This window comes from Aquila chrysaetos, chromosome 25, assembly GCF_900496995.4.
Source record: "Aquila chrysaetos chrysaetos chromosome 25, bAquChr1.4, whole genome shotgun sequence".
Taxonomy (NCBI): Eukaryota; Metazoa; Chordata; class Aves; order Accipitriformes; family Accipitridae; genus Aquila; species Aquila chrysaetos.
In genome coordinates, this window is record NC_044028.1 from 18,238,979 (window position 1) to 18,266,612 (window position 27,634).

Genomic DNA, 27,634 nt, shown 5'->3' on the forward strand with positions numbered 1-27,634 from the left:
CTAAGTAAATTACAGCTCTGTTTCTAGCCATTGTGGTGGAAGAATTGCATATTCTCATTCAATATGCTCCTGCTGATGCTTGAAGTTGACATCTGTGAGAAAGAACACGTGGCATTTGGACCCTGGAGCAACGGTATGATCTTGTGTGATCCTTTCATTCACAAAGGTAAAATAATGGTGTTAATACCCAAAGCCAGGGTGGATATGCAGTGAATGCTTATGGCTGCTTTTGTTGACAACAGTTTACTGGGGTTCGGGTGTTAGCCAAAATTTGGGAAAAGGGAAATGAAAGTGCTGCAGTCCCATTTGTTAGTGCAGTTCACTCCCATCTAATGCTGCTAATTAGTCCCAGCTCTAATGCTGCTCCAGCAATTTCCCTCTTGGAAAAGAGTCAACAGCTAAAGTGAACAGTCTTATTTTTTTAACTTTGACTCTGAAATGGCATCTTCTTGTAAAGCCAAAGATGAAGAGACTGCCATAATTAATAAAGAAAAACCAACTTCTGTTTGGAACCACTGCATTTTTATTTTGTACTATAAATAGAATTCCCCTCTATTTCCCATTCCCTTACACAAGTAAATGAAACGTGTAGCTGCATGTAATTCCATCCAGTAAAATACCAGCACAAATGGCTTTTAACCATGAGGTAAGCTAACTGTGTTTCGAAGGCACTCTGCGTTTGGTTACAGTTGCATGCTTTACACTACCCTCTTGTGTTTGGCAATACTGCCATCTCTTCACGCACTTCTTGGTGACCTCTGTGGTGTATGAATGCTCCTCCTGGATCTACAGCTGATGCCATCAAATTACATCTGCTTCACTCTTCCCCAGCAGCATAGGCACACAGGTGAACAAAATGATGGTGTTTAGGTATTAATGTGGTGATACTGAATTGAGATGTGTAGCACACCTTTGTTTTTACAGAGCTGGTTTTCTCAGAGGACGATCCCATCATTTAGTCAGTTGTCCACGATGAAACTGTCTGGCTTACCAACATGCAGCTGACGTAACCAGCTCCTGCTGGTCACCTCGGAGTCATCTTGACCTTTGGTCTCTCTACTGACTGCTGTATACAGCTTTTTATGCGACTGCGTGAGTATATGTTGAGGAAACTGCAGGTTCTACTGTGTCTTTGGACTTCAGGTACTTCACTGTCCTAAGGCTTTTTGTCTTGTTCTTTGTTACGTTGAGTGATTAGGTAGGGATGAAGAGGGGGAGAAGGTTTTGCTGTAGTCCTGACAAACGTGTTTTCCACTACTGGTGGTGCTTTTCTGCAGTGTATGGCAGCAAGCAGTGTGGCTTCGTAGCATGGCTGGGGCAGAGGCTCTAGCATTTTGGAAGATGCAAAGGAGGGCAAGGATTTGCAGTGATCTGGTAGTCTAACAAGTGGTGCAGCTCTGACTAGCTGCTCTTCCGAAAAAGTTTCTAAAGTGGAGGGAGCGCTGTGTAATTACTTCCAGACACCAAAACTGCCAACTCCTGGATCGACATCTCCTTGTTGAGGTAACAGTTGTACTGAGCCATGGTTAGCCTTCCACTCTTCAAGGCATCCTCAATTGAGAACTCTCTACCAGACTTCCTGTCAAGGATCACAGATGATTCCCCATTGGGACCCTTTATTGAGATTTCCTCCCAGTCACATTCCTGACTCTTCAGTTTGACAAACAGGCTCCATTCGATGAGGCCAAACACATGAGCTTCCTCTGGAGACATTTCTTTTCCTGTATCGGGGTCAATGACCACAATGGAGCGCCTCAGGTGGTTCTCTCTTTGTTCCCTCTTGATAGCCACTGTCTTGAGGCGATTCTGGAGTTGCTCGATCTCTGCGTCTTTTTCTCTGGATAACTGCTTCAGATCATCTAACTCTCTTTCCAGAGCTTGGAATCTGGAGTCCAGGTTTATTCCACTGTCCACGTGGGTGATGTTTCTCAAATCCCGAGCTTCTGTTGCTGTGAGTTCAATCTCTGATTGCAGTCTCCTTGTTTCCATCAGCAGGTTCTGTTTCTCAAGGTGTAGTTTGTGGTTTTCCTCCCTTAGTAAGTCTAGTTCCTTTGATGACTTGGAGTTGTTGAATTCCACCTCGGACAGCCTGGTTTCAAGGCGGTTGATATCGGCATCTAGCTCCCTCTTACGCCTGCTTTCTTCCTCCAGATTGCTCTTCAGCTTTTGAATCTCGTACTCCGTGTCTCCTTTGTCCACTTGGACACTCTCTGAAAAGACCACTTTCTCTTTGACCTCCATCTTCTCCAAAGAAAGGAGCTTCTTTCTCAGGGCTTCTAGTTCAGTTTGCAAGACTTGTCTCCGGTGCTTCTCTTCTTCTAGCTCCAGCTTGAGGAGGGAGTGCTCCTTCTCTTGCTGGGGATCTTGCTGAAGGATCACTTTCTGTTTCACAGTCACTCGTTCTGTTGTCTCCCTCTCCTGTTCTTCCAACTCATTCAACCTAATCTTCAGCCTCTGCACCTCCAGTTCAGCCTCTCTGCGGGCCTGTCTCTCTTTCTCAAGTTCTTCTAGCTGACGCTCTAACTCAGACCTCCTCCTCTGCAGCTTGCGGAGTTCTTCACGGAGGCAATCAATTTGCTTCAGCTCACTCTCAATGCTCTGAGAGAAGGAGTTGACTTCAGCTTTCAAGGCAGGATCTTGCTCATACTTCACTACTTCCTGTTGGACCACTTTCTCCTTCACCTGGGAAAGTTCTTCCTCCTTCTCTCTTACTTTCTCTTCTTGGAGTAGCCGCTCCCTCTCCAGGTCAATGTGCTTCATCTGTTCATCTGCTAGCTGCACTCTCAGAGACTCTACCTCCTCTCTAGTCTTGGGGTCTTCCCGAAACTGCAGAATTTCTTGAACAACTTCCTTCGTATGCACTTGAGGTTTGGTATCTTTCAAAGCTTGTATCTCTTGTTTCAGCTGGTAGATCTCAAGGTCAGCTCTTTCAATTGCTCCTGTCCTCTCTATGATTTCCTCCCGGAGTCGCTGTAGCTCCTTTTCAGTTTCTGGATCATTCTTGTACTTAATGACCTCCTTAATGACTTCTTTGACTTCTACCAGTGGCCCTCTGTTCCTCAGAGCAGCCAACTCATTCTGGCAGCTCTTCAGCTGTTCGTCACCACCTCGGTATCTCCTCTCTTGCTCTACCAGCTCCAAACGAAGGTTGGCAACTTCATTTTCAGCCTTGGGGTCTGGGCGCACAATCTCACGCACTTTCTCCTGGACAACCACCTTGGCATTCTCTTCCTCCAGAAGCTGGATCTTCCTGAGCAGCTCAGCCTTTTCCCGCTCGTTGGAACGACCCTTGGACTTCTCATCTTCGTACTGGCGCCGGAGCTCATTCACCTCTCTTTCAATGGCTAAGTCTTTCTCTACCTTCAGCACCTCCTTGACGGTAATTTTGCCCTCGGCGATGGCCCGTTCCTTCTCAAGACGTTTGAGCTTGTCCTGGAGGAAGCTGAGCTCTTCCTCGTGCTTCTGCCGAAGGGCACTCTCCCTCAGCTTACTCTCTTGCAACATCCGGAATTCCATCTCCAGCTGGGGATCGTTCTGCAGCTTCAGCACCTCCTTCTCCGTTACCTTCTCCTGCTCTTTGTTCTTCTCACTAGACAGCACAGCAATTTGTTGGCGTAAAAGGATGACTTCATTCTCTCTGGTTCCTTCCTGCCTCCTGAGCTCTTCCAATTCTTCTTTGAGCTTCAGGATTTCATCAGCTTGAGCCTTATCTTGTTCAATACGCAGTACCTCTTTCACTATATATTCCTGCCCTCCTTCCCTCTTCTCGTGCTCCAAAACACGCAGCCTGATTTTAAGAGCTTCCAGCTCATCCTGGAGCACCTGGTTCTTGCGCTGCTCTTCTGCTAGGTTTTGCTGCAGCTTGTGGAAGCTCTCCTCCAGCTGCGGGTCAGGCACTTTCTTCAGCAGTTCTTTCTTAATGACAGTTTCTTGGGGCTTCTGGTTTTGCAGGTGGACAATGTTGTTCTGAATGGCTTTGATCTCCGCTTCTAGCTGTTGCCGACGCTGAGTCTCATCCTCAAGCTCTTTCTTCAACTTCCAGACTTCTTCCACGGGCCTTATGGATTTTTTGGTCTGGACAAAGTCTTGTGTCACTTGAACGTCTGGTTGCTGTTGTTGAAAAAAGAATGTGTAGTCAAAAAAACCCAAATAATCATACTTTTGGTGCTTACTTTCAGAGCCTCCTGTGACAAAATGACAGGAAGATGTTGAGCTTGGTTAATGGAGGTTGCCTATTGCGAATGCTGAACAGGGGTTATTTCCAAACAGGCCGCTCGTGAACTGCTCTGTGGTTTTCCAGCCTGAGAAATGCTATCTGTGATGCCTGTTGCTGTCAAAACAAAGCTTTTAGCCATGAGGGATGCTAATTCTGGCATGGGTTTGGCAAAAGAAGTGTTAAAAATTATGTGGAGCTTCCTAGGGTGAAGGAGTGGGACTGGGAAACACAGAGGTGTTGTCTATCTGATTTAAGTGTCTGCTGATTAATGATTTGGGGGCCATGATACACTAGCTGGATTTGTTTCCAGTTCAACTTGTAATAGCAAAGGCACACATGTATATTATTTACGCAACTGTCCTTTCAGTATCACATTGCTCCTGGTGATCGCTTACCTGCCGCAGGAGGCTCTGAGCGAACTCCAGATTCTGGAGCCTCTGTTTGTTCACAGCATTTACTTCGGTGAACTTGGCTGCCAGAACAGCTTCCTATGGAACAAAAATGCGTTGAGAAGAGGTGGTGGAACCAGGGGTGCTTGGTCAAGACTCGCTGAATAGAAACAACAGGCCCTAAAGAAGTAACCCTGGGTGCTCTCCTGAAACCCTTCGACAGCGGTGATCTGCCAGAGCTATGGGGGAGGAAGAGCAATTCTCATGCACACTCTCGTGGTCATACTGTACGTTTCCTACTCAAGATATGCAAAAGGAGATGCAGCCGAGGAAGAACTGGGTGGACACTTCTGGCTGCCTGCCTGCCTTGATAGGCAGGGTGAGTTTGAGGCAGGTAGCAAAGAGATCCTGCATAAATAAGTAGCTTGTGGCCTGCTCTTGCTGCAAGTATTTCTGTCTAGCACGCAGTCTTTGGCAGTGAAATTTCACTCTCTGTTTGAAGGTCTTAGGAGGGGAAAAATGTCAGGGTTTTGGCTTTTCTTCCCCTGTTCCCCTTTCAGAAGGGAAGTGCTAAATCCAGTATTTGCCCTCTCATTCTGGCCAGCCTAGTCCAAAAAAATTGATGGGTTAAGAATGATGAAAAATCCCTTCCTCCCCTGATTCTCTGCCCGCCTGTGCAGTCCCCTCTGGGACCTAGTTTGCTGACAGTAAATATAACTGTTTGCAAAATCCCCATTCGTCCCATAAGCTGTCATCTGCTTTACCTCACTCTAGGCTACCCCTTGTTTACCTCCTCTTTCACTTTCGCGGCTGGAGACTGGAGTCTGGGCTTCTTGCTCATGTACCCATTCCGGCCATTCTCTAGGTCAAGGATGGACCGTAGCTTCTCTGCTTCCAACTCATAGTCCTGTGGGAAGACGTTCCCAGGAGGAAGGTGGGATTACTGGCTCCCCTTCATGCACAGGTCCCTCCTAAATCCTGTCGTTAATGACTTCTTCCCTTGACCTGTGTTTTAGGCAAGTTGCTGAGGTTGGTGGGACCTGGAGCACTGTTGGCAGGATCTCCCAGAAGGTTCTGAGTCAGGTACTGCCCTGTGACCATGACTTTTGGGTTACCTTACCAATGCTGGGCTTGGAGTGGAAACCCTCCTTTCACAGACAATAAATCAGCCAGTTGCCATGCTAATGGCCACATGATGTCGATGTTGGAGTAGGTACAACCTGGCTTTAGCTCATCAGTTGACTGAGCAAGGGCATGAGGCTTTCTTTATGTGGCTTCTTGTAGGATGTAAGTGATTCTGCCCCTCTACTCTGCTCTGGTGAGACCCCACCTGGAGTCCTGCATCCAGCTCTGGGGTCCTCAGTACAAGAAAGACATGGACCTGTTGGAGTGGGTCTAGAGGCGGCCACAAAAATGGTCAGAGGGATGGAACTCCTCTTTTATGAGGACAGGCTTGGGGTTGTTCAGCCTGGAGAAGAGAAGGCTCTGGGGAGACCTTATAGCAGCCTTTCAGTACTTCAAGGGGGCTTGCAAGAAGGATGGGGACAGACTTCTTAGCAGGGCCTGTTGCAATAGGACAAGGGGTAATGGTTTTAAACTAAAAGAGGGCAGATTCAGACTAGATATAAGGAAGAAATTTTTTACGATGAGGGTGGTGAAACACTGGCACAGGTTGCCCAGAGAGGTGGTCGATGCCCCATCCCTGGGAACATTCAAGGTCAGGTTGGACGGAGCTCTGAGCAACCTGATCTAGTTGAAGATGTCCCTGGTCATTGCAGGGGGGTTCGACTAGATGACCTTTAAAGGTCCCTTCCAACCCCAACTATTCTATGTTTTTATGTTAGTTCTCCCACTGGCAGAATTGCAGTCCTTACCTTCACTGCCTGCTGGTATTGCTGAGCTGTGGCGGAGATCTTCTGCACCTCCTGTTCCTTGCTTGCAATGTCATTGAGGAGCGCCTGGCATACACAGAGATACATGTCAAAGGGAACGCAAAATCCAAACACATCATTCAGCCTTTTTGAGGGTTGCCATTAAAACTACAACACAGAATTACAACCTTCCTCAGCTGCCCTGCTATGTGTAAACAAGGCACAGGTAGGACAGTGGGACCTTACACTGTAAAAATAAATAAAGCTAATAAGTATTTATATTTTTCTGTTTTATGTTCAGGAGCTATCTAAGTTCTATTCCTTATCTTTTAGTGTTGTTTCTTCTCCTCTCCCTGTGGAGCCTAGGGCGCTCTCAAAAAGAATTACCGCTTGGTTCTTCAGCTTCATTTCCACTTGCTGGATGTTGTCGGTCTCCTGTGGCTCGTAGTTAGGTATGTTGCACAGGAACTGGTTGACTTTGTCGTAGTTGGTGCGGTAGTTGGAATAGGCACTTTTTGCTTTCTGCAGGGTCTGTGTCCTGTAGGGGAAATCAGCTCAGCTTCAGTACTATCACATCTCTTGTGTCTTCTGCAAACACCTCTTAACCCATCCCCGCTTCCCTTGCTCCCTAAAGACACAGATTTGAGCCAGGGTTGTTCTCTTGCCCAAGTCCCCATCTCTGTTGCAAGAACACTTAATCCTAAAGGCTGCCCAGATCTACCCAGCCAGTGTATGCCAGGAACACCTCTCTCTTCTTCCTTAACCCTCCCTGGAAGCCCTTCTGCAACTTGCTCATTCCCATGATGATGTTAGGCCTCTTCCAGATTCAGTGTGGTTCCAACTCTACTGTAGATATCCCAGATCTCCAGGCTGGTCCAGTTCTAGCTAGATCCTGTCCTCTGTCTTACCTGTGGTCAATTTGCTTGCTGAGGTTGTTGAAGCGCTGGTTGAGTTTGTAGAGCTCGGCTTCCTGCCGTTCAATGTCGGGGCAGTGCTCCTGGAACTTGCTGGCCAGGGTGTTGGAGCATGTCTTCGTCCTTTGCAAATTCTGCTCTGCTTCATTGAGCAGGAACCTTTTGGACTGGAGCTCGGTGCCCATGGCCTGTGGAAAAAAGTAGGATAGAGGGATTCTCTGGGGTTGCACATGTGCCAGGCTTTTGTCACTGTTCTACATCAACTCCAGCTGTTGCACTGGAGCTGCAGAGGATGCTAAGGAACGGCTGAGTTGCAGTAGTGCTACGAGTTGTGGAGAAAAACAAGTTAGAGGTTTGCATTGTAAGCAGAACCATCTGGGAAACCTGATGGGGAGAAAATCTAGCTCTTGCTCCCTTCTCCACCTGTTAACTTTTAAAAGCAAGCATACTCTGCAAAATATTTGATGCTCCTCATGCAAGCCTTAAACCCTGTTCCTACCAGTGCAACAACTCCAGAAGGAGCTGTGAAAGCTTTTGCATGCTAGTCTGAACTTGGAGACTTGATGGAAAAGCTGAAGGACAGAAAATTCTGGCCTAGCCAGTTCTTGGTCTTTCTATAGCAGAAGGATTGCCAATATTCGTTGGTAGCTTGCCCTAGCGATAACTGTTCTCAAACCCTTGCTAGGTCCATCTCTTTCAAGTATCAGGCCTCTGCGTTGCTTTTCCCAGCCCATTTTATCCTTCACTTCTCCATTAGTCTTTTCGTCAAATCACAAGTATTCAACTGGCATTTGATTCCTGGTTTGGGGATGGGAATGGTTTGCATTTAAAGTAGGTGGGGTCACTGCAGTTAATGTGAGATCTCATTTCCATCTGGGGGAGGCCATCCCTTTACCAACTGATTCAGGCTTGTGAGCTGAGCAGCAATTACCCCAGCTTTTGGAAAGTGGTTTTGTATGTGGAGCATGTCAATAGGGTAGAAAACTGGCTGGAGAAAACACTCACCAGCAGCTCTTCTTTCTTACGGTCTACCACCCGCAAATCCTCTGGTACAGTGTCATCTATGACCAGTTTGTTCTCGTAGGTAGACAGCAGGTCTCGGCCTTGTTGGAGACTCCTCTCAAGGTGCATGGCCACCTCAACTCTGTACGGACACAAGAGGAAAGGTGTTTAAGCACGCCTGCAACTATCTCCTGCAGGATCCTATGTTATGCCAGGCTTAAGCCATGACTTACTTCTCTTGGGCAGCACTGAGCAGCTGGACCACACGGTCATACTTCTTGTTGGTGTTCTCCACCTTGTTCTTTACCAAGGTAGCGCTGCCAGTGTTCGGCACGGATTCGATGAAGACCTCGCACTCCTGGATCTTCCTCATTTTCTCAGGTTCAATGCGACGGACCTCATTGGTGATGTTCTACAGTAGGAATAAAGCCTTTATAGCAACTGAACTAGGACCTTGTGGCTACAAAGAAGCTGACCCTTGGCTGTCCACTGTGAGAAGGGCAGTCAGGGCTGAGGGCTTGTGTTTGATGGCAGGTGCCTTTCAGCCCTGTACAGGACAAAAGGATGTTTTCTGTTGACTTTCTGTTGACTTCTATCTCTTCTGGGGCAGGCTAGCTAGGCCTTAGCAAGAAAACTCTGGCTGGGGAGTGGTTCCCACCAGCTCTAGCTCTGCCAGAAATGCGCTGGACTCATCTGAACTGTTGGGCTCTGCAGCCTGACAGATGAATGCTTGCCTGGACATCAAAGCGCTGCAGGCAGTTGGAGCAATTTGCTTTCACTTGTGGTGGCACTTGGATTTCGACACAGCCCTCAGCAGGTGATGTAACCAGGACCTGAACTTCCTCCTAAACCAAGGGAGGTTTGTGGTACAGAGCCTGGCTTAATTAGGGGTCTGAAGGAGAGGAAAGGAGCAGGATGCTACCAGCAACGGAGCCTAGCGGCACAGGCGCACAAGAAGAAACAGTGCCCTAGACCATAAGTGTTTCCCTGCTCCTTTCTGAGCTGGTGGTGGTGGTGGCAAACATCCATGCTGTGTTCAGAATATGAGCAGGATCAAAACTTGAGGGCTCCCCTCTCTTCCTCACAGTCCACACTCTACAGCAATCACCTTTTTCCCATTCAACCTTTCTGTGACTGAGCTGGGCCAGGAGCAGGGCAAAGGCTTCGGAGGCTGCTCAAAGGGCTGCTCCCCACCTACACTAGAAGAAGCAGCCAGCTGTAAGCATCACTCCATCCCCGCATGCTCATGGGCTCAGGGAATGTTTACAGCACCCAGCATACTGAGGTCCTGGAGACCCCCTGGGAGTACGGTCCCTGTACAGCACTGTCTGTCTGCTTCCACAGCCCCGTACCTTCAGGTCCTTGGAGCGCTCAGTGCTGTCCTGCACAGCCCGACTCTGCTCCAGCGGCGGACGGAGGTTTGCCGTTATTGCTTTCTCCTGCTTGTCCAGGTCGCTGTTCACTTTCTCCAGCCCTGCCAGAAGTTGGCGCCCCCGAACTGATGCAGCGTCTGGATAACGAGGGCGGACGAGGTTAAAGCTGGTTGGAAGCTGGGTCTAGGTTCAGTCCCGCTGGGTGCAAAACCCGCATCCCCCTCCACTCCCTGAGCTCTGCCTGCTGTGACCACAGCCTGGCTGCTGTGCCCCTGCATACATCCCAACACTGTTGTCCCCAGGACCCTGAGGAGATGGGAAGCTCTCGGTGACATCCACCCTAAGGGCCACCACCTAAGATGAAGGCTGCAGCAGCCCTTTTGTGCCTGGAAAGGGGCAAGCCCCAAGCTGCCCTTCCAGAGGCGCACCTCCAATGCTGTCTGCCTTCAGCCCCTCGTAGCGCTGCTGGAGGATGTTCTTGCAGTTGGCCGTCTTCTCCTTCACGGTCACGTAGTGATTGGCAATTCTGCAAAATGGGCCAGCATGAGGTCAGAGTCAAGCCCTCGGCCCCTCCATCACCCCGTCACCCATCCCGGTGCTGCTCCAGGAAGGAGGTGCAGCTCTGGAGGGGCTTGTGGGACCTGGCCCCTCGAGGCAGCCATGAAGCAAGTGGGGAAGAGACACTTTCACCCCATGTTGGCAAAGGGGAAGAGCAGTGTCTTCACGAGGCATGAGAGCAGGGACAGCAAAGGCAGGTACCTGCCTGCTGAGGAAGGGATGGGCAGCTCCCCCCGCCGTTACAGCCCCCCAGAAGAGGGGGGACCTGGGTGGCTCTGAGCTGGCCCTGCTTTGCCAGGTGGGATCTTGTGTGCAAGCAGGAGGGTGCAGGGAACCCTCCTGGAGGAAGCCTGAGGCTTCGAGCAGGCACAGCTTTGCTGTAGGAATCTGGGCAGGAGCCCCCCCCGCCATCAGTGCTGCCAGATGGGGAGGGGGGGCGGTGCGCAGCGCTGGTGCCATGGCCTGGGGCTGGTGAAGGCAAGGGCAAAGGCTGCCGGGGCAGCGGGAGGGTCTGGTACGGCGGGCTGGGGGACACATACTGATCCGCCAGTGCTATTGCTTCTGCGTCAGGTGGGGGGATCATGAAGCAGACCCCCGGGGCGCTGATCCTGTCTCCTGAGCTGTCTGCCACTTCCCAAATGTCTCCGCTGTTGTTCTGCAGGGTGTAGTGGGCTCCTCGGCTTATCTGGCCCTGGGGGACAGGAACCGGTCACAGCAGCAGGTCTGGAAACACCGCCCGCCCTGCTCCACGACGGCAGCCCTGGGGAGCCACGCTTGCGGGAAGGCAGGACCAGCATAAAGCCCAGTCCCTTCTCTCGGCACCCTCTCGCTTCTCCAAGTGTCTGCCGCTTGCCAAAAACTCATGTGCCCGCTCCTCCCTCCCCTGAGCCGCCAGGTATGAAGCCATTCCTCCTCTTGCAACAGCCACAGCAAGCAAATTCCCACTAGGGCAGAGATGAGAAGGCGTTTCCAAGGCTGTGCTGTGGCTTTCGTTTTCGGAGAGGCAGGCAGCTGAGACAGCCGGAGCCGCTCGCTCCTCTCTGGGCCCCTGCCGCTCCCGTGGTGTCTGCCGGCTTTGCTGTCCCATCCCTTTGGTCAACTACTCAGTCCTGCAAAGACTGATACCGTGATGGTGGGGATGGGGGGGATGCAGATGTGTCTGCCAGGACTCTGCCTGTGATGGTGGGGCGAGTTTCTTTGATCAGAAACATGCCCAGACATCTTCACCATCCCAGCGCAGGGAGCGTGGGAATGTGACAGAGCTGGGCTGTCGCAGCCTCCTGAAAGGTTTGTGATAGGCAGGCTGTCCGCAGGGCGGATGGAAGCTGCGTTTTCCCCAGACCCCTCCTGCACTGCTCCTCCTGAGCTGCAAAACCGGCTTTCCCACCGGGACAGTACGGCCTTTGCCTTGTCCCCACTGTGGGAGACATCGCCACTTGGACACTGGCAAAAACTTCTCCTTCCCCAGGTGCCTCTTCCATCCCCAGTGCCCCCCAAGGAGACGGTGCCCAGCAGCACCTCAGCATAGCTTATGGGCCGAGGGAGATGTTACCTGCTCGCCTTCGTACTCGCAGAGAGCCTCCACGGGGACGGGCTGGAGCAGCGTCTCGCGGCGGTACCGCAGGGGCAGGATGTGCTGGCTGCGGTCCTGCAGGGACTTCACCACTGCCTCGTATTTGTCCAAGGCCTTCTCCTGGTCCTAGCACAGGGCAATGACAAAAACCAGTAGGGAAACATGGGAAGAACGAGCTCCCGGGCTCTCCCAGCTGGGGAAGGTCTGGGGACAAGCTCATACCAATGCTTCCAGGACAGATTGCGGCTTCTCTTTTGCTTTTGCTAGTGAAAATGGCTCCTGGGTCCTGCTCTTCAGCCATTGTGTTTCTACACCAAGTGCTCCTGCACTCTCCTGCCTACTTTTGCAGCGAGGCTCAGGACTGGGACTGTGTCCATGAATTGCGATGCCTTGGCACTAGCCACCAGGCGGTGACAGGCATTCCTGGGCACGTGGTCCACAACTGTGTGGCTGCATGTTGATGGATAGCCCTGTTCCCAGCTATTAGCTCTAATTAGAGCCCTGTGAAAAGGCTCTCCATCAGTTGCTCTATTTCTAGCTGTGCAGGTGGGTATCATGTAATGTTGAGTGGGATGGAGCACACAGGAGGAGAGGGACAGCTCTCAGGAAGAGTTATCAGCTGTCCCAGGACATGTGCATCATCTGAGCCTGCTGCAGCATGCTTGGGCTTGGGCTGGGCCAGCAGCTCGGATCAGCACAGCCCTTCCCAAGCGGGCGATCTCACAGCCCGGCTCTCGGCAGCACAGCAAGTTCCACAACCTCCTCTGGCAGCAGGTCTAATTATGCTCCCACCCTTAATGAGTGCTAACTCAATGAGAGAACAAATGAAAACCAGCCCAGTGAGTAATTACGTTGCTATGGGAGAGGCAATCTCTAGCTAGAGGGGAAGGAAGAGTCCAGTGAAGGCCAGGCAAAGGGAGGCAGCAGCACGGTCCTGCTGCTTGCCGTGGAGAAAGCTGGGCTAGATGCCTACACTGGCAGGGATGTCCGTTGGTGCCACAGGGACACTGGTTCCTGCTGCGGTCCTGCCTGCACCAGTACTCACATCCAGCTCCCGCAGGAGAGATTCAAGCTGGTATCTGTCTTTGAACTCAGGGCTGAATTTTTGGTCCAGGTCTGTGTCCACCTTCTTCAAGAGCTCCTGGGCATCCTTGGTGTCTTTCTGAAACTGCAGAAAGGCAAAGTCTCTTGTGAGAGAGGGTCCTGCTGAAACATGGAGCAGACCCACCCCAGCACCCTGGTCCTCGCACTGCCTAGAGCAGGGACAGCCACCAGGAGCTATGACGGGCATCCGGACACCCAGAAAGAAATACATGGAGAAAGGTGAGGAATTGTTATTTCCCATGCTCAGGACAGCAGAGCTAGGGGAAAGACAACCAGGGGCAGCTTATTCCATGGTCTTCTCCTGCAGAGTTGTTAAATCCCACCTTTCCCTGCCCTCAATTTTTGTTTCACTTGGACAGCATCATGACAGTGTGTGGCGTCTCCATTGCCAGTGCCGAGGAGAAGGCAGAGCCAAGCCCTTCCACACACAAACCACCCCCCGGGGCAGTTATTCTGGCAAATACCCACAAAAGGCACTGCCTGGGCTGGGCACCATGGTTCAGCTTTGGCAACAGACTCATCACGTCGTCAACACGCCCAGGCTGTGGGAGAGGAATCCAGCGCAACCTGTTCCCCTGCAGAGCCTCCCTGGCTGTCGGATGCAATTTATCCAGCAGACATCTGTCTGCTGAGCTCAGCTGGGGCACTGAGCCCTTGCGCAGGGCTCCCCGGCGGGCCAACTCTGCTTTCTGCAGGTGTAATTTCCCCACTTGGACCTGTTCTTCTGAGCGGAGCATGCAAGGTCTCCCCATGCTTTGTTTTGGGGTTGAGGTACCTCTGCGAGATACCTCTGCTGTCCTGCAGACAAGGATGCCAACACCGGACTGTGGCTTTTGAACCTCAGCATTGGAGCAGATGCTTTCTGCAAGTCATGCTTTGGCCAAAAATTACTGACCTTTGGTGCTTGAGCAATTATGACTTGGGTTATATCAGCTGAAGGTGGTCCTCCTAGTCCTAAAAGCCCTGTAGACTAGAGGACTCAATCTCTTCTACTCTGTTTCTAGAGCAGCAGGAGTTTGTTCGTATTCTGGGATCTCTTGCACCTACTCTCCAGGCTGTGCAGAGCAAACAGCAGTGCCTCGCTGCCCCCAGGGATCTGGTACCTTGTGGAATTCCTCCATGAACTTCAGGTGGCTCTCCTCACAGATCAGCAGGTTGAGATACTCCTTCCAGTCGGCGTGCACTGCCTCAATATGAGCCTGCAAGAGAGGGGTGGAAGGAGGACGTTAGCAGAATGCCCTATGATAGAGATGAGCCTGAGCCACCCGCCAGAAAATACCAGTTTCCATCTTGAGCAAACAACTCCTTGGCGGCTGCCTCTGAAGCCACCCAGGTGCTCTCAGGTCAAAGCTAGGATGGGAATACCAGAGAGCTAGTCCAAAGCTGGGATGCTCCGATGGGAGTGTGGGGCTGGGTGAAAGGAGGTGGCAAATCCTGTGGCCTTATGTCCATCTTCCCATCAAAGGTGGAACTTGCCACCATAATTTATCCTTTGTAGGCAGGCACAGGGTAATCGCCACAGGAATGAGGAAGATGGGAAGAGCTCCTTGGGTTTATCTTGGCTCCTCCAATGGTGTTTACACACTTGCAGGTGAAGGAGACTTTTTCCCACTTGGCATCCCAGGAAGTAAAGTCCAGAGTCACGCTGGCACCAGGTGCCACACTGGAGAAGGGCTGGGTGAGTCCCCCGAGCTCCGGGGTGGGTGGGGAAGCTGGAACCCATCCCTGATGCTCACCTCGATGGCGTTCTTCCCAGGGTGATTCTGGGCAAGCAGCTGATCTCCATCCGCGTGCAGCTTGTTGATGGCTTCCTCCTTCTCCTCCAGCTTCCGGTGGATGAAGTTCTAGATGGAGAGAGGCGAGACACTGATCCCCACGCAAAGAGAGGGGACCCTGGCTGCGTCCTGTGACTGAGCTACTCTGAAGGGGCCTGAACAGCTCCACAAGACAAAGTGTGACGTTCCCCCACTGCAGCTTTCGATTTTTCCTTCCCTTGCAGATGTTGCTAAAGATGCGATTCTTGCCAAGCAAATACTGAGATAAGGGAGAGGAGAATGAGGAAGCTGTCGAGCTTCCTCATTGCATTAACTTTGGCAGGAGGTAAGGATTAACCTTTCTATTTATATGCTATCATCTGTACCTCTCAGGGTGCTTCATGATGGAGTGGGGGAAACTGAGGCATGGGGGAAGGGATGCTTCCTGCCCCGTCCAACCCCCAGCCTGCTCCCCTGGCTCCGTGCCCACCTCCCTTGCCGCAAAGCACCCAGCCAGCACAGGGCCAGGCTGCAGGCGAGTGTGCACGGACCTCGTACTGGCGGCGCCGGCTGGGGTAGTCCAGGTTGTGGTCGCTCCAGTCGTAATGGGTCCTGTCCTTCGCCTGCTGATCCAGCCAGTAGAGCTTGTTGGTGCAGCGCTGCATGTAGTCCTGCAGGGAGTTCAGATCCTGCTGCCGCTGCTGGGAGCCAGCCTGGGAAGGGTCAGAGGGGAGAGCTCAACCCAAAGCTCCTCTCCATGGGTCACCCCTGGCAAGGGACCCCTGCAAAAGGGCTCTGCCCCGGGGATCCCAAAGGTCTCTTACCAGCAGCTTCTGGTATTTGGCTTGGAAGTCACTTGTGTATTCCTGGTAACAGAGGAGAAGCAAGGCAAGAGTTAGGAGCGTGTTTCTGGAGAGTGGTGGTCTGGGTCAGGGCTTGATGGTGGAGAGGGATGTGGGGTTTATGGGATTTGGCTCATTGTAAAGCTAGAGTCGGCGTACGATGCTGAGCTCTGAGGCTAGGCATGGATCTGAGTGCCCACCCAACCTGGTCCGGGCTGTAGCAGCTTGGATAGTGGGATGCCCTAGCCTTCATCAGCGGCTCGGGACAGGGCCGACCCTGCGGGACAGCGGGGAGAGGGGCAGGAGAGCTGACCTTGTTGCCTTCCCTGGAGATGTGTGGGCCGATGGCCATGACCTCGTTGTGGAAGATGTTGTGCTCTTCTACTTGGCTGTTGACTAGCGGCAGGTCGGTCCCAAAGCCCTTGCTGCTTAATGCGTCCTGTGGTGCACAGGAGTTGGGGTTAGCGATGGGTGAACGGGGTGCGGCAGCTAAGACCTAGGAAACTCCTCCTGGAGGTGGCCATGGAGCTGGGCTTGGATGGGCTCTGGTACAGGTGCCTGGGAGCACATGGGTGAAATTGGCTGTGCTGGAAGGTCGCCGTGGGAAAGCCAGTTTGGGTTTTTTAACCCTTTTCTGGCTGGAAGAGTGTAGGGAGTGGGATAAAATAAAAAATAAGGGCCATGGAGTAGAGCCCAAAGCAGGTGGTGACTGGGGATGCCAAGGCAAGGACCCAAGAGGAGAGGCTGAGGCTTGTTCAGCTTGGGGAGGAGAAGGCTTTGGGGGGACCTCACAGCATCCTTCTTATAAGGTTGTTGAGAAAATGGAGCCAGGCTCTGCAAGGTGGTATGTGGTAGAAAGGTAAGAGATGACAGGCATAAATTGAAATGGGGGAAGTGCAGACTGGTTATAAGGAGAAGCGTTTTCACTCTTAGAACAGTGGGGCTTTGGTGCACGTTGTCTGGAGAGGGAGTGCGGTCTCCATCCTCAGATGGAGAAGGGCAGAGGTTTACCCAGGCTCACCCAGGAGGTCAATGGCCAGGCTGAGCCTAGGAGCCCATCCCGTGAGGGCCAGGCTGGTGCACTCCCCTGTGGCCCCCCGATCCTCCAGAGTTTTTCCTTTCTTAGCCCGGCTGCCGCCAGCAGGGCCGCTTCGAGCACTGATTCCTGGTGCCACAGTAGCTGGCCTTGTCCCATTGCCTCTGCACCCTCCCCTGCCACCCAGCACCCCACCTCTTTCCCATGCTGTTTGCTGCTCCCAGTATAAAGCTGCCAAGAAGGTTTCCAAAAGCCTGTTTCTCCATGGGGAGATGCATGAGGTCCTGCCCAGCTGGTGCTACTGGCCAGGCAGTGGCACTGGTGGTCCCCTTGGTACCTGTTTCTCCTCGATCACTGTTGACCAGTTGACCTGGGGCTCAATATGCTGCAGGGGGAAGTTGTAGATCTGCTCGTGTTTCACACGCAAGTTTGCCACTCGTTCCTTCAGCTGCCGGATGCTGTGGGAAGGGAAAGATAAGGGCGGGATGCAGGATGTAGGCATGGCTCGGCGTTAGCATCGGTAGCTGTAGGTGATCCTTTCCCAGGCCCCCATGGAAGGGGGGACTGTCCTTAGGGGACCTGGGAGAGCCCAGGCTGGCTGGCAGCAGCTGCATTGTGCAGTCAGCTGGGGAGGGAGAGGGCAAAGGTTCCTCTGCACCCATCCTCTGCCAAGGGCTGCTCAGCATGCCAGCCAGCTCAGGGCAGGCTGGTACTGGGGGAGAGCATGGTCTGCCCGCACAGCGGGCAGATACCACCTCGCCATGCTTTGTGCGGAGCTGCCATCAGCAGGCGTGCGGCCGTTCTCACTCTACACGTGCCCAAGGATGGCTGCGGGTTATGCACCTTAATGCAAATTGGGATGCAGAGGAGCCTGTGGTGACCCCCCAGCTGCAGGCAGGAGCTGAGCAGAGCCCCTGGAGAAGCGTCCTTCCCCCCTGCAAGGCTCTGGGGACAGGTCTCCCTCCTCAGTACTCACTCTTCTGTGATCATGTCACCCTGAGGGTGCTTCATGTGCCGGGCGATCGCTGCATCCCCGTCCAGCACGTAGAGCAGCTTGTCGGACTCGGTGAGTTTCTGAGCCGTCAGGTCCTTGTACTGCGCTAGCTGGCATGCCTTGATCTTGTGCAAGTCCTGGGCAGGCAGAGAGCAGGGGGGAAGGGTCACGAGGGGAAAATAAACAGTATTCAAGAGGGCTGAGCAAGGTCCTCCCACCGCACTGCCCCTGGGAACCAGCTCTGCCATCTCATGTCCTCCCAGGGATGTCTTTTGCTTTCCCCTCGCCTCTGTTAGCCCCGAGGAAGGGCTGTGGCTGGGGGGGCTGCATTGCCTCAGGATGCACTGTACCCTTTGGGAAGAGGAGGATGGTTCAGGTCCCTTCTCCATCCCAGCTGCCTGCTGGGATGCACATCCAGGGATGCACATTCCTGCTCTGCACAGTGCTACCCAGCCCTGGGTAGGGAAGAATTTCGGGGCCCCGTCGCCTGTTACACCTTCCCACCTTCTTCCCACGAGCCGGGGGAACTCATGCATCCCTCTGTTCCTGGGTACCCGCTGCAGGGCAGCCGTGCACATGTGCCATAGGAGAGGAGAGGAGACCGCAGGGAAGCGGGAAGGGCTACGGCAGGAGGGAGCAGGGGGGGACAGGGCTGCTCGCAGGATCCCCTGTGCATGGGGCCATGGCTTGCTTACGTTTTGCATTCGGGAGTCGGTCTCCACGATGTTTTTCTCCACTTGGTCGGCATTTTTCTGCAGGCGCTCTATGAGCTCAGTCAGCTCTTTGCTGGAGATGCTGGGGAGAAAGAGGGGGAGAAAGAAGGGGACTTGTCACCCCACAAACATGGCCACAGCCCTAAGCTGCTGCTGGGGGCTGCCCTCGGGGTGCTGTGACCCCGGGGGGTGGCCAGGGGCCAGACGAGCCTGCCAGGCAGTGCAGCTGCCTGTGACTCACTGCTGCCTTTCTAACACTTTCCAAAATACTTGGCTGCTCTGCCAGGAGGGGGGGTGGCGGGTGGGGACGTAGTGTCTCCCGCACCGTGGAAATGGGAGCGATGCTGTAGGCAAGCCTGAGCCTCCCTTGGCTTTGGAGCAAGAAAGGAAAGAGCTGTTTGCAGGGGACAGGGGGAGAGGGGAGTCCTGCATGGAGATGGAGGAGCCTGAGCAGCAGAGAGGACCTGGATCCCATGCACGCAGGTGAGATGGCCCGTTTGAGGCTGTTGCCCATGCCCTGGGCATTCCCTGCCTGCAGCCCTGTGTGTACCCCAGGTTGGGGCATAGCCCTGCCTTGGAGCCCCTGCTGTGCCTCTCCATGCCATGGTCAGGGCTTCCTTCCTCTGCAAGGAGTTATTCACAATTTAAACCAAATAAAGGATGGGACAGCACACAATGCATCTTTCCGTACTTTGTCTCTTGCTAGGCACTGGTTTTTGCTTCCAGGGTGATGCTGGTCCAAGCCGCTCCGTTTGCAGCCAGGCTGGCAGAGTGCAGGGCCAGCCCAAATATTCACAGTCCCACTGGAGGGACGGCTGAGCTAGAGCAGAGTCAGAACAACCCGTGACGCAGCTTTTGCATTGCTGGGGTTATTTTAAACATTTTGTCTTCTTGCTTTCACTTTGGCTGCAAGGAGAGGTTGCAGCATGCCAGGGTCAGCTCCAGAGGACCGTGTGCCAGGCGATGCCCGCAGCTTTCCTGCTGCGGCTCTGTAGGCCGGAGGCAGAAAGCAGGGTGTGCTCCCCAACAGTCCCTGCAGCTGGAGGGTTCATAGAGCCGAGGCTGGTGGCAAGGCTGGGGCTTGTGTCCCAGCTGTGCTGCTTTGTCACGTGGGCTTAAGCCAAGGGTTGGCTCACTCCAATCCCAACCACCTATAGAGTGGGGATAATGAGCCTTAATGACCTTGTTATGCGGTGGTAGAATTAATCTTTATATGGTACTTGGAAGTGTTAACTGCTGTTATAGCTGCTAGTAGATGAGTTGCGTGTCTTCTGTAAAGGCTGAAGGGCAGTGGGGCAGGCTGGGGGAGAGCAGAGTTGTCTGGTGGAGCACCAGCATCCCAACCATGCTCGCTTGTGGTGTGGAGGGCTCCTGCGTCCCCGGGTGGACAGCCTCATCCAGCAGCTTCGTCAGCCCAGCTCCAAGGGGTTCTGCAGCACCTAGATCCTTCACAGGGCAGGGGCTGACCATGTGAGCTTCTCCACGACGGCACGAGGCACGTCCCCCTGTCTTCCATGGCATGGTGGGCCACAGCTGAGAGTGGACATAGCTTGTCGACCGAGGCAGTCCTCTTCCAGTGCTTTGCAGTGGCTTCCCTGGACATGTGCTAGCACTCAACTACCAGAAGGTAAAAGCAGCGCGTGGCCTCCTCAGTCCTGTGCACCTCGGGGACTGTGCGCAGTCTCCAGTGGGGACATCTCAGCTTGCTGCCTTTCCAGTGTGGGTACTGGGCGGAAAAAGTTTGGCCGGCCTGGGTCTGGCTAGCCTGGGTCTGGCCAACCTCCCTCCTGGCACTGGTGCTGAGCTTCAGGACACGTTCCTGCTTGCCACGCATGCTATCACTTTCAGTGCAGCAGAACAAAACAAAACCCAGCTCTGGGCTTGTTCCTCCCTACCTTGAACCCTGCCCCAGGCTGCAGGAGCCTCGTAGCATCTGACAGCTCCGCAAAAGTTCACTCTTCCCTGGGAAGTTCTGGCGTGGGCAGGATTTACGCTGATTTTTTTCTTTTTATAGAAGCTGCATCATCAGGATGGTGCTTGGCATGGCTGGTGGTTTGTGTCTGTCACCACTGCTGCTGCCTGCCTGGCACCTCCTGATGAGTGGAGGGATTGCTGTAATTACAGGCCCTCTTGCATCATCAGAAACGAACTGAGTGGGCATTTCCGAGCAGAGGAGCAAACGAGGGGGTCGCTGGGAGTCGTGTGGCTGGTTGCAATAATTGCAAGGATGAGTATAGTTTTCTGCTCAGTAATCACATCTGGAGGGTGCAGGGGTGCACCGGGACGTGAGGCGCAGATGGCTAGATCCTGCTGTAGTGGTAAAAGCAGCTCTTCAAAATCCACTTTGGGGTTTCTTCTAATCTGCATCATTCCATGTAAACCAGGGAAAACATCAGATGAAATCAGTGGAGAGAAAGTGGTTTGAAGCTGGGTGACTAAAATGTGCTGCACATGTTTGTGTGTCTTCAGATGATGGTTGCTCACAGCTGGTATCTCCTGCATTCTGAGAGCTTGCAACCTCCAAGGAGCCTTCCTCATCTCTGTCACTGATGAACTGGAGGCCACCTGAGCTTCGAGGGTGGGAGAGGCTAATTATCCAGGTGGGAGCTTGGGATGCTTCACTGTGATAGCCAGGAGCTGAACTGGCACCGAGTGGGGCTTGGGAAGAGCTGGTAGGGCTTGCCAGCTCATCTCTGCGTTCCCTACCTTGGTCTCAGTGTTCTCTAGCAAGCCCAAGGATGAATCTTCAGGGTTTCAGTGGATCTACAGTATAGGTGGAAAAACCATCCCAAAAAGCAGAAGAGGTCTGGAGCTTTTCTAGTTCTGGTTTTGACTGAAGCTTCTAAATTGTATGGAGGAAATAAAATTAAGCCAGGGATCGTTTGGGATCCATGGCAATGCTGCGTTTCGGCCACGGCTTCCCAAGCTGTTGCTGCTGATCTGGTCTAGCAGAGCTGAGCCTGGAGACTCTGCCCAGCGTCTGTGCTCGCTTTGCATCAGCAAAACTGATCTTGGGTGCCGGGAACCGGTGAGTGCAGCACCCAGGCCCTGACCCTCTTACTCAGGTACCGGCTTTGCAGGGAGCATTCTCTGTGGCCGCGCCGCTGGAACAGCCGGGCTGGTTCGGGATGGGGATGACGTGTCCGGGCGAGGATGCGCCCCTCGACCCTTTCTCCCCACTCTTCCGTCAGGTCTGAGCCACAAGCTTTAATCACCCGCTGCCGAGCTGGGGCTGCCTGCGCCCTGCCAGCCGGTTCCCAAGCTGCCCCCGGCCATCCTTCCCCACCCTCCCCGTGACTCGGGGAACCCGGCAGAGCCACCCTCCACCCCCAGCCCCAGCGGTACCCGGGGGGTGACGGCCCCTTCTCCATCGCTGCAGGGAACAGAAAGTGGGTGTCAGGGCTGGGGGAACAGGGAAGGCAGAGGCTGGCTTTTCCCCGTGTTGGGGAGGACGGTTTGCCTGGTTATCCAGAAACTACTGCTTCAATGTGCAGTATCTGGGTGACCAAGGAAAAGAAAACGCAGAGCTTGCTCAGAGCAAGCAAGGACATGCTTGGTTATAATGTGGGCATGGCTCTGCTGCTCAGCCTCGGCTCTCCTGACACGCGCAAGAAGAGCTGTTTGCTCTCTCCACCTCTGTGGTTTATGTGAGAGTCACAGGCGGATCTGGTGACTGTCACCAGCTGAGGTTTTGGGACAGAGGAATCTAATAAAAACCTCCCATAGGAGCTGGATCTCAAAACACCCACTGCAGCGTCGGGGGAGCTGCTGCTCCCCACCCCATCCTGTGCTGAACACAGCACGGGATCCTGAGCGGGGAGGCTGGTGTGTGCTCCAGCTCACCCCCACTGCTGCTTGAAATGCAGGAATAAGAAGTGTGCAGAAATAAATACAGAAATAAGACAGATCTTATTCTCTCTTACAGGATCTCTTATTTCTGTATTTATTCCTGCATACTCATCACTTCTGTGCCACTTAATCAACTAACTTGGACATTACTGATATGAGAACATCAGCCCTATTAATAATCTGCCTGTCCCCACCATAGCTGGGTCTGTGTTAATAAACCACAAGGACGAGCGCGATCCCTGCATCTGTCTGGATATCAAGCAGGGTGCCGGAGGGATTGGCTGGGAAAGCTGAAGCCTGGCCAAAATCTCCATGCCAGGGGATGGAGGAGGTTGGCTTCCGTGTGCCCTTCATCTGCTGAGAGGAGGAAGATTCAGGAGAAGCACAAGGTGATGGGCAAAGCGGTGAGGAATCCTTAGCTGCCCGGGAAAGGTGTGTGGATGGGATTTGCAGGAGACGGCTCTTTTGGGAAGCTGCTGGGAGGAGCCTCGGGTGCATCTGGGCTTTGGAGTGGAGCTGCTGGCAGGGTAAGGCAAAGGGCTGCCGGGGCCGAAAAAATAGGCAGGAGGGGATGGCCGGAGCATAGAGCAGAGCTGGGGCGGGAGAAGGGCAGGATTTGGCCGTAGCCCAGCTGGGAAGGGCAGGGCATGTGAGACTGAGCGGAGGCAGGAGCAAAGGTGCCCAGGGCACAGCCCTTGCGAGGCTCCAGCGGAGGGAAGGGAAATGCTTTTCTGCTAAAATAGATAAGTCTTTGTTTGAAAGATGAAAAAAAAAAAAAAAAAAAAGCCTGGAAAAACTGGCTTTGCAGTTTCTGGAGAACTTTAACATTTTCTGATCAGGAAGGAAAAAAATTATATCACTCATGAAAAGCTGCACTTGGCACAAGTGTTCTTTTCCATGCTGCTGTGAGCAGCCATAGCATTGCCTGGCTGGCGTGAAGGACCTGAGATTATTCCTGTGAGGAACAGGAGGGTTTTTTTGGGTTCCTCCCAGCTGGGGAGCTGGGAGGAGGCAGCTGGTCTGTGTAGACTTCACTTCGTCCATGTACCACAATTCTGACCTCTGGTGATGCTTTGTTTCAGAGGGGCTTGGGATTTTCTTAGGGTTTTGGTTGTGGTGGTTTGTTTTGTTTTTTTTTTTTTTAAGAGAGGCTCTTAACAGACAAATATCATGATAGTTATTGTGATACAGAAACTTTGCTGCTAAAAACTGGACTTTTTTTTTTCTCTATTCCCGTTTCTTTCTCTCTTCCCATTAGGTTGCACCCTCACTGATAAGAGCACTTTTTGGAGCAAACCTCCCCGAGGCCGGCATCTCCGCGATGTCCGCAGGTTCACACCCTGGCTTTGCGCTTGCTGGCAGGTGGTAGGAAATCCCTTTGATTTCTCAGTTTCCTTTTTTTTCCAAACAAGGAGGCTAGTTCACTAATGTCCCCAAGTGAGGATGTTCAAATAGATCCTCCTGGAGTTTTGACTGCTCCAGCTGACGGCGGTCCCTGGGAAAGGCTCCTGCTGGGAGCTTGTCCCGTGAATCAGGTACTTGCCGGGAGGGTTAATGGGAAGGGCTCTGTCCTGCTCCTTCCCCCAGCCCAGCGATGCTGGCCATGCCCCTGCTCTCCTGCTGGGAAACCTTCCCATGCCAGGAGCTTCTCAACAGGTGGGACCGCTCGGCCAGGGACAAGTGAGTTGGCTGAGGATGGGGTGTGAGCCCAGATCCTGGTCCTGCTTACTGCATCCCACTACTGGGATGCACAGACGGTGCATCAGGCAGTGACCGCCTACTGCTGCTCTCAATTCCATCTCCATTTAATTTCCATTTATACAGATTTCATAAAAATCATACCAATGTGAGCACTGCTGCTGGAGACTCGACTTCAGGAGGGACTTAAACTGCATGAATCCTCCAGAAGGCCACAGCACAGAGCTGTAAATGCCCTTAAAACTCCCCGAGCCGCAGCTACTACTGCACAATATTCCCTTGTGCAGCTTATAATGACACTGGAGCGAAACTGCGGCAGAGCAGAGAACACAAGGGCTGGGTTATGGCTAGTATAGTTCAGATTTGGGAGAGATTAAGATCTGGCTCAAAACTCTGGAGCAGCGTACCGTCAAGCTACCCACGTTAGGGCGTAGCTGGACAGCAGGATTGCTGTGCTTAGTCCAGCTTGTTTCAATTACATTTATCTTCCCTCGTAGTAATGGTGATATATTATTGTAATGTGCATGGAAATTAAAGCACAAATAGGCCAGGCGATGGCCAGGCTTGCTCCACCGTAAATACAGAGCAGCTCCCCTGACTCACCCGCTGTCTGGTCCTTCGTGCTGACTCCAGCCCTACCAAACAGCCTCTAGAAATGGGTGTCAGCCCTCCCGGCTTCTGCCCCAGCTGCCTGCACCCCCTCTTAGATGGGGACTGGGTCTCCTGACACCATTAAGGGTCTCCAGGGCTGGCAGCCCTCCTGGATGGATGCTTTCACCAGGGGACCCCAAAGATGAACATCTTTCCTGCTGGCAGGAGGGTGAGTTTCAGCAGCGACTTCTCAAGGCTGAGCTGTGTTTTCTACCTCCCAAGCCTGGACTTTCTAAGAGAGAAGACAAACTCTTGTTTTCTAAGCATGGCAAGTGTTTGGTGAAGATAACGGGGAGGGAGGGTGACTGTTTTCCCCTATACTACATCCCTATTTGAGGCTTCTGCCTTCCCTTCTAGGGACACACATATACACGCGCGCACACACACACACACACATATATATATATGATGTGCTAATACCACAGTAGTCATGGCCAGGCCCTTACGCTACTGGGATGGGGTGAACAAGAAGAGCATAAAGCAACCAAGTCCATGAGACAAAAGAAATGTCATCATCATCCGTGTTCCCCAGACAAGGTAGGGAGATGCCCACACACCTACTGATGTGCCCAGGGTTGTATGGGGGTGGCTACCGAGCCTGAAGACTACAAGCCCAGGCCAGGACTGCAGCAGGTAGTCCTAAGGAGAGACTTGGGCCCTGGTCCTGCTAATTTGTGCATCAGAAAAACAAAACCACAGGGGAGCTGTTGAGGAGCACCACCTGCACACTGGGAGGAAAGTAACTGCTGGTGCTGTGAGTGGCATTCGGAGGCAGATGGAGGGGGATGCGGTCCATGGTGCTCTGCACAGAGCATTGCTGTGGTTTTCTTCCAGCCAAGCCACAGCACAGCGTGTGGCCAGCACGCTCCAAGACTCAACTGGTGTTGCTGAGGATGGACAAGCTGTGGCAGACCAGAAGACCTGGCACCAAGTCATCTTCAAACTGACGTGGCTTTGCAGAATTTAATGTTGCTCCTGTTCTTTCCCTGCCGTTGCCCTATTAGAGCTTCAAAGCAAGCTGGCTTTCCTCCTTGATAATGCACGTGTGAGGTCGACTGGCCTGGAGACGTGGAGGCGGTTGCCACAACTGGCTCCTTCCTTGTTCAGAGAGGGGTCTGGCTCCTGTGGGGACCTGCATCCGTGGCACGGCAGCAGGGATGGAGTGGGGAAACCTGCCCCTGCCCACCCTGGCCTCTCAACCCCTGGGTCCCGGGCAGGCTGTGGGCAGCTGGGGGATAGGCAGGGGAGCTGCTTGAAGCCCATATACTTTGAGGCGCTTTGGATGGGAGGCTGAAGGGCCAGTTTGGAGTTGGGGAAGGGTGGCTGTCTGCATCCAGGGGAACAAAGAGCGTTCATGGGCAGATTATAGTGCCTGGCTTGAGCTGCACAGACTCACGGAGATCTTGAGGCTGCGGAGCCACTCATTGCAATGTCCCCATCATGGGAAAGGCTCGTCGCAAGGCTGAAGAAGCCACCAAGACTCAGAGCGGCTCCTCGTCAGGCTACGAGCTGCTGTAGGTTGGCACTTCCTGGGCAACCCCTAACTAAATCAGCTGAGCTCATAGCCCCAGCTCCTCATTGCTTGCAGGAAACGTTCCAGTGCCTTCGCACACTTGCCAAACCGGTGCTCGGTTATTGCCCTATCACCGCTGTTCTTTGAAGGCTCGCTCACCAGCAGCACCTTGGCACTAAGCCCTCATCTAAGGTGCAGCCCCTGCGCCCCAGCTGTGCAGCCTTGCTGAAGTGCAGGATGAGGCCGGGCTGTACACGGTGTCGAAATCTCCATCCCTGTTTACGGCGGGGGCGGTTGGTTGATTTTAGCAGCGTTGCTCTGTTTTTCTAGCAGCAAAACTGGGCGGGAGCCGGCTGGGAGCCTGGCAGTGCCTGAAGCAGGGGATGGGGCTGCAGGAGCTCCTCGCTTCTTCGCAATCCTTCTCCAGCAAGTTGTTTAACCGGTCTGGCACCGGCTTCCCCATCTTGATGGTGGGGCTGTTTCCACACGGTGGGAGTGTTCCTTGGATTCATAGATGTTTGTAAACTCCAACGCAGGAATTAACAAATTGGGGCTAATGAGCACAGCCCTCCCCGAGGTGTGCACGGACAGCTGGGGCGCAGGGAGGGAGGGTGGCCCGAGGGCACAGTGCTGCGCTGCTTCCTCAGCCGCCACCAGCCAGCCAGAAAAATAAAGATTTCAGCCTGGCCTGCAGCCTTCAGAGGTGCTGGGGCACCTGCCTAGAGCTGGCTGGGCTCGCGGGCAGGGTGGCGGAGGGAAGAGTGTCTTCCTGAACCCCATCCACCATTGGGTGATGTGAGCACGGGGTACCCGGAGCTGGCAGGGGTTGGAGCGCAGCAGCGGGGACCCCAACTGCAGCCCCAGGGTGGGGACCGCAGGGTGGGTAGCCCGTGCGGAGCAGGTTTGTCTCCTCCTGCCTCCCACCATCCTGATGCTGCTCAGTCCTAAGCTGTCAACCCAGGTGTGGTGTTCCTGATTTACAAGCCTTCCATTAACACCCCCGAAGACTAGAAACGCAACTGGGTATTTACACCATCGTTCAGCCATGGGAACGCTGCGGCTGGGGCTGTCAGGGAGGTGCATGCTGAGCCTCAGAGGGCTCCGTGCCACCTCTGTCTCCTCCTGCCAGCCCTCCCCAGGGCAGGAGCTGGCAGCAGAGCGTGCCCCAGGCTTTGGGAGCAGGAGCCTGGGTGGCCCTGCTGAGCCAGCCAGGCTGCTGGGGGAGCCTGTCCCCAGGGCTGAAGCTGGAGCCTCAGCCCGAACAGAGGGAGCTCGGCAAATACCAAAGCCTGAGCACCCACTGTGCCAGGGCAGCACCCTCCCGTCTCGGGGAACACCCCTCCTACCCGCCACAGCAGGGAGCAGCGTGGGCAGGGAGCAGCGAGGGGCTCCCCAGCTTGGAAGATGCCGGTGCTTTCTGGGCTGAGCGGTCCCTTTCTGGGTCCTCGAAGGCACCTCAGCCCCTGTACCAGCTCCCCAGTTTCCTTCCAAAGGAGGATTTTTGGGAGTCAAGTGGCTGCTCCGAGCCCACCAGCCAGGGCGGGTGCCTCTGGAGAGGGACAAACAAGCTGTGGGCTTGAATGC

At 53.6% G+C, this 27,634-nt stretch overlaps 1 protein-coding gene and 1 long non-coding RNA gene across 2 annotated transcripts in view; one reads left to right on the top strand and one right to left on the bottom strand.

Annotated features, from left to right (window-relative positions):
- Positions 1 to 505: 505 nt before the first annotated feature.
- Positions 506 to 27,634, bottom strand: part of PPL (periplakin) — a 28,040-nt gene continuing 911 nt past the window's right edge. Inside the window, exons 2-22 of the mRNA XM_030001791.2 lie at positions 18,322 to 18,421; positions 17,609 to 17,763; positions 16,970 to 17,090; positions 15,910 to 16,035; positions 15,579 to 15,620; positions 15,306 to 15,467; positions 14,737 to 14,844; positions 14,104 to 14,199; positions 12,942 to 13,064; positions 11,876 to 12,022; positions 10,863 to 11,014; positions 10,194 to 10,291; positions 9,745 to 9,902; positions 8,626 to 8,804; positions 8,396 to 8,534; positions 7,385 to 7,578; positions 6,864 to 7,014; positions 6,480 to 6,563; positions 5,396 to 5,512; positions 4,612 to 4,704; positions 506 to 4,110 (exon numbers count right to left, since the gene is read on the bottom strand). Coding sequence (XP_029857651.1) covers positions 1,426 to 4,110; positions 4,612 to 4,704; positions 5,396 to 5,512; positions 6,480 to 6,563; positions 6,864 to 7,014; positions 7,385 to 7,578; positions 8,396 to 8,534; positions 8,626 to 8,804; positions 9,745 to 9,902; positions 10,194 to 10,291; positions 10,863 to 11,014; positions 11,876 to 12,022; positions 12,942 to 13,064; positions 14,104 to 14,199; positions 14,737 to 14,844; positions 15,306 to 15,467; positions 15,579 to 15,620; positions 15,910 to 16,035; positions 16,970 to 17,090; positions 17,609 to 17,763; positions 18,322 to 18,421 — 5,230 coding nt within the window. The 3' untranslated portion in view covers positions 506 to 1,425. The remainder of the gene's footprint in view (positions 4,111 to 4,611; positions 4,705 to 5,395; positions 5,513 to 6,479; positions 6,564 to 6,863; positions 7,015 to 7,384; positions 7,579 to 8,395; positions 8,535 to 8,625; positions 8,805 to 9,744; positions 9,903 to 10,193; positions 10,292 to 10,862; positions 11,015 to 11,875; positions 12,023 to 12,941; positions 13,065 to 14,103; positions 14,200 to 14,736; positions 14,845 to 15,305; positions 15,468 to 15,578; positions 15,621 to 15,909; positions 16,036 to 16,969; positions 17,091 to 17,608; positions 17,764 to 18,321; positions 18,422 to 27,634) is intronic.
- Positions 5,423 to 6,541, top strand: LOC121232625. Its single transcript, XR_005931456.1, has 3 exons — positions 5,423 to 5,539; positions 5,622 to 5,688; positions 6,465 to 6,541. It is a non-coding gene; the product is annotated as an uncharacterized LOC121232625 (long non-coding RNA).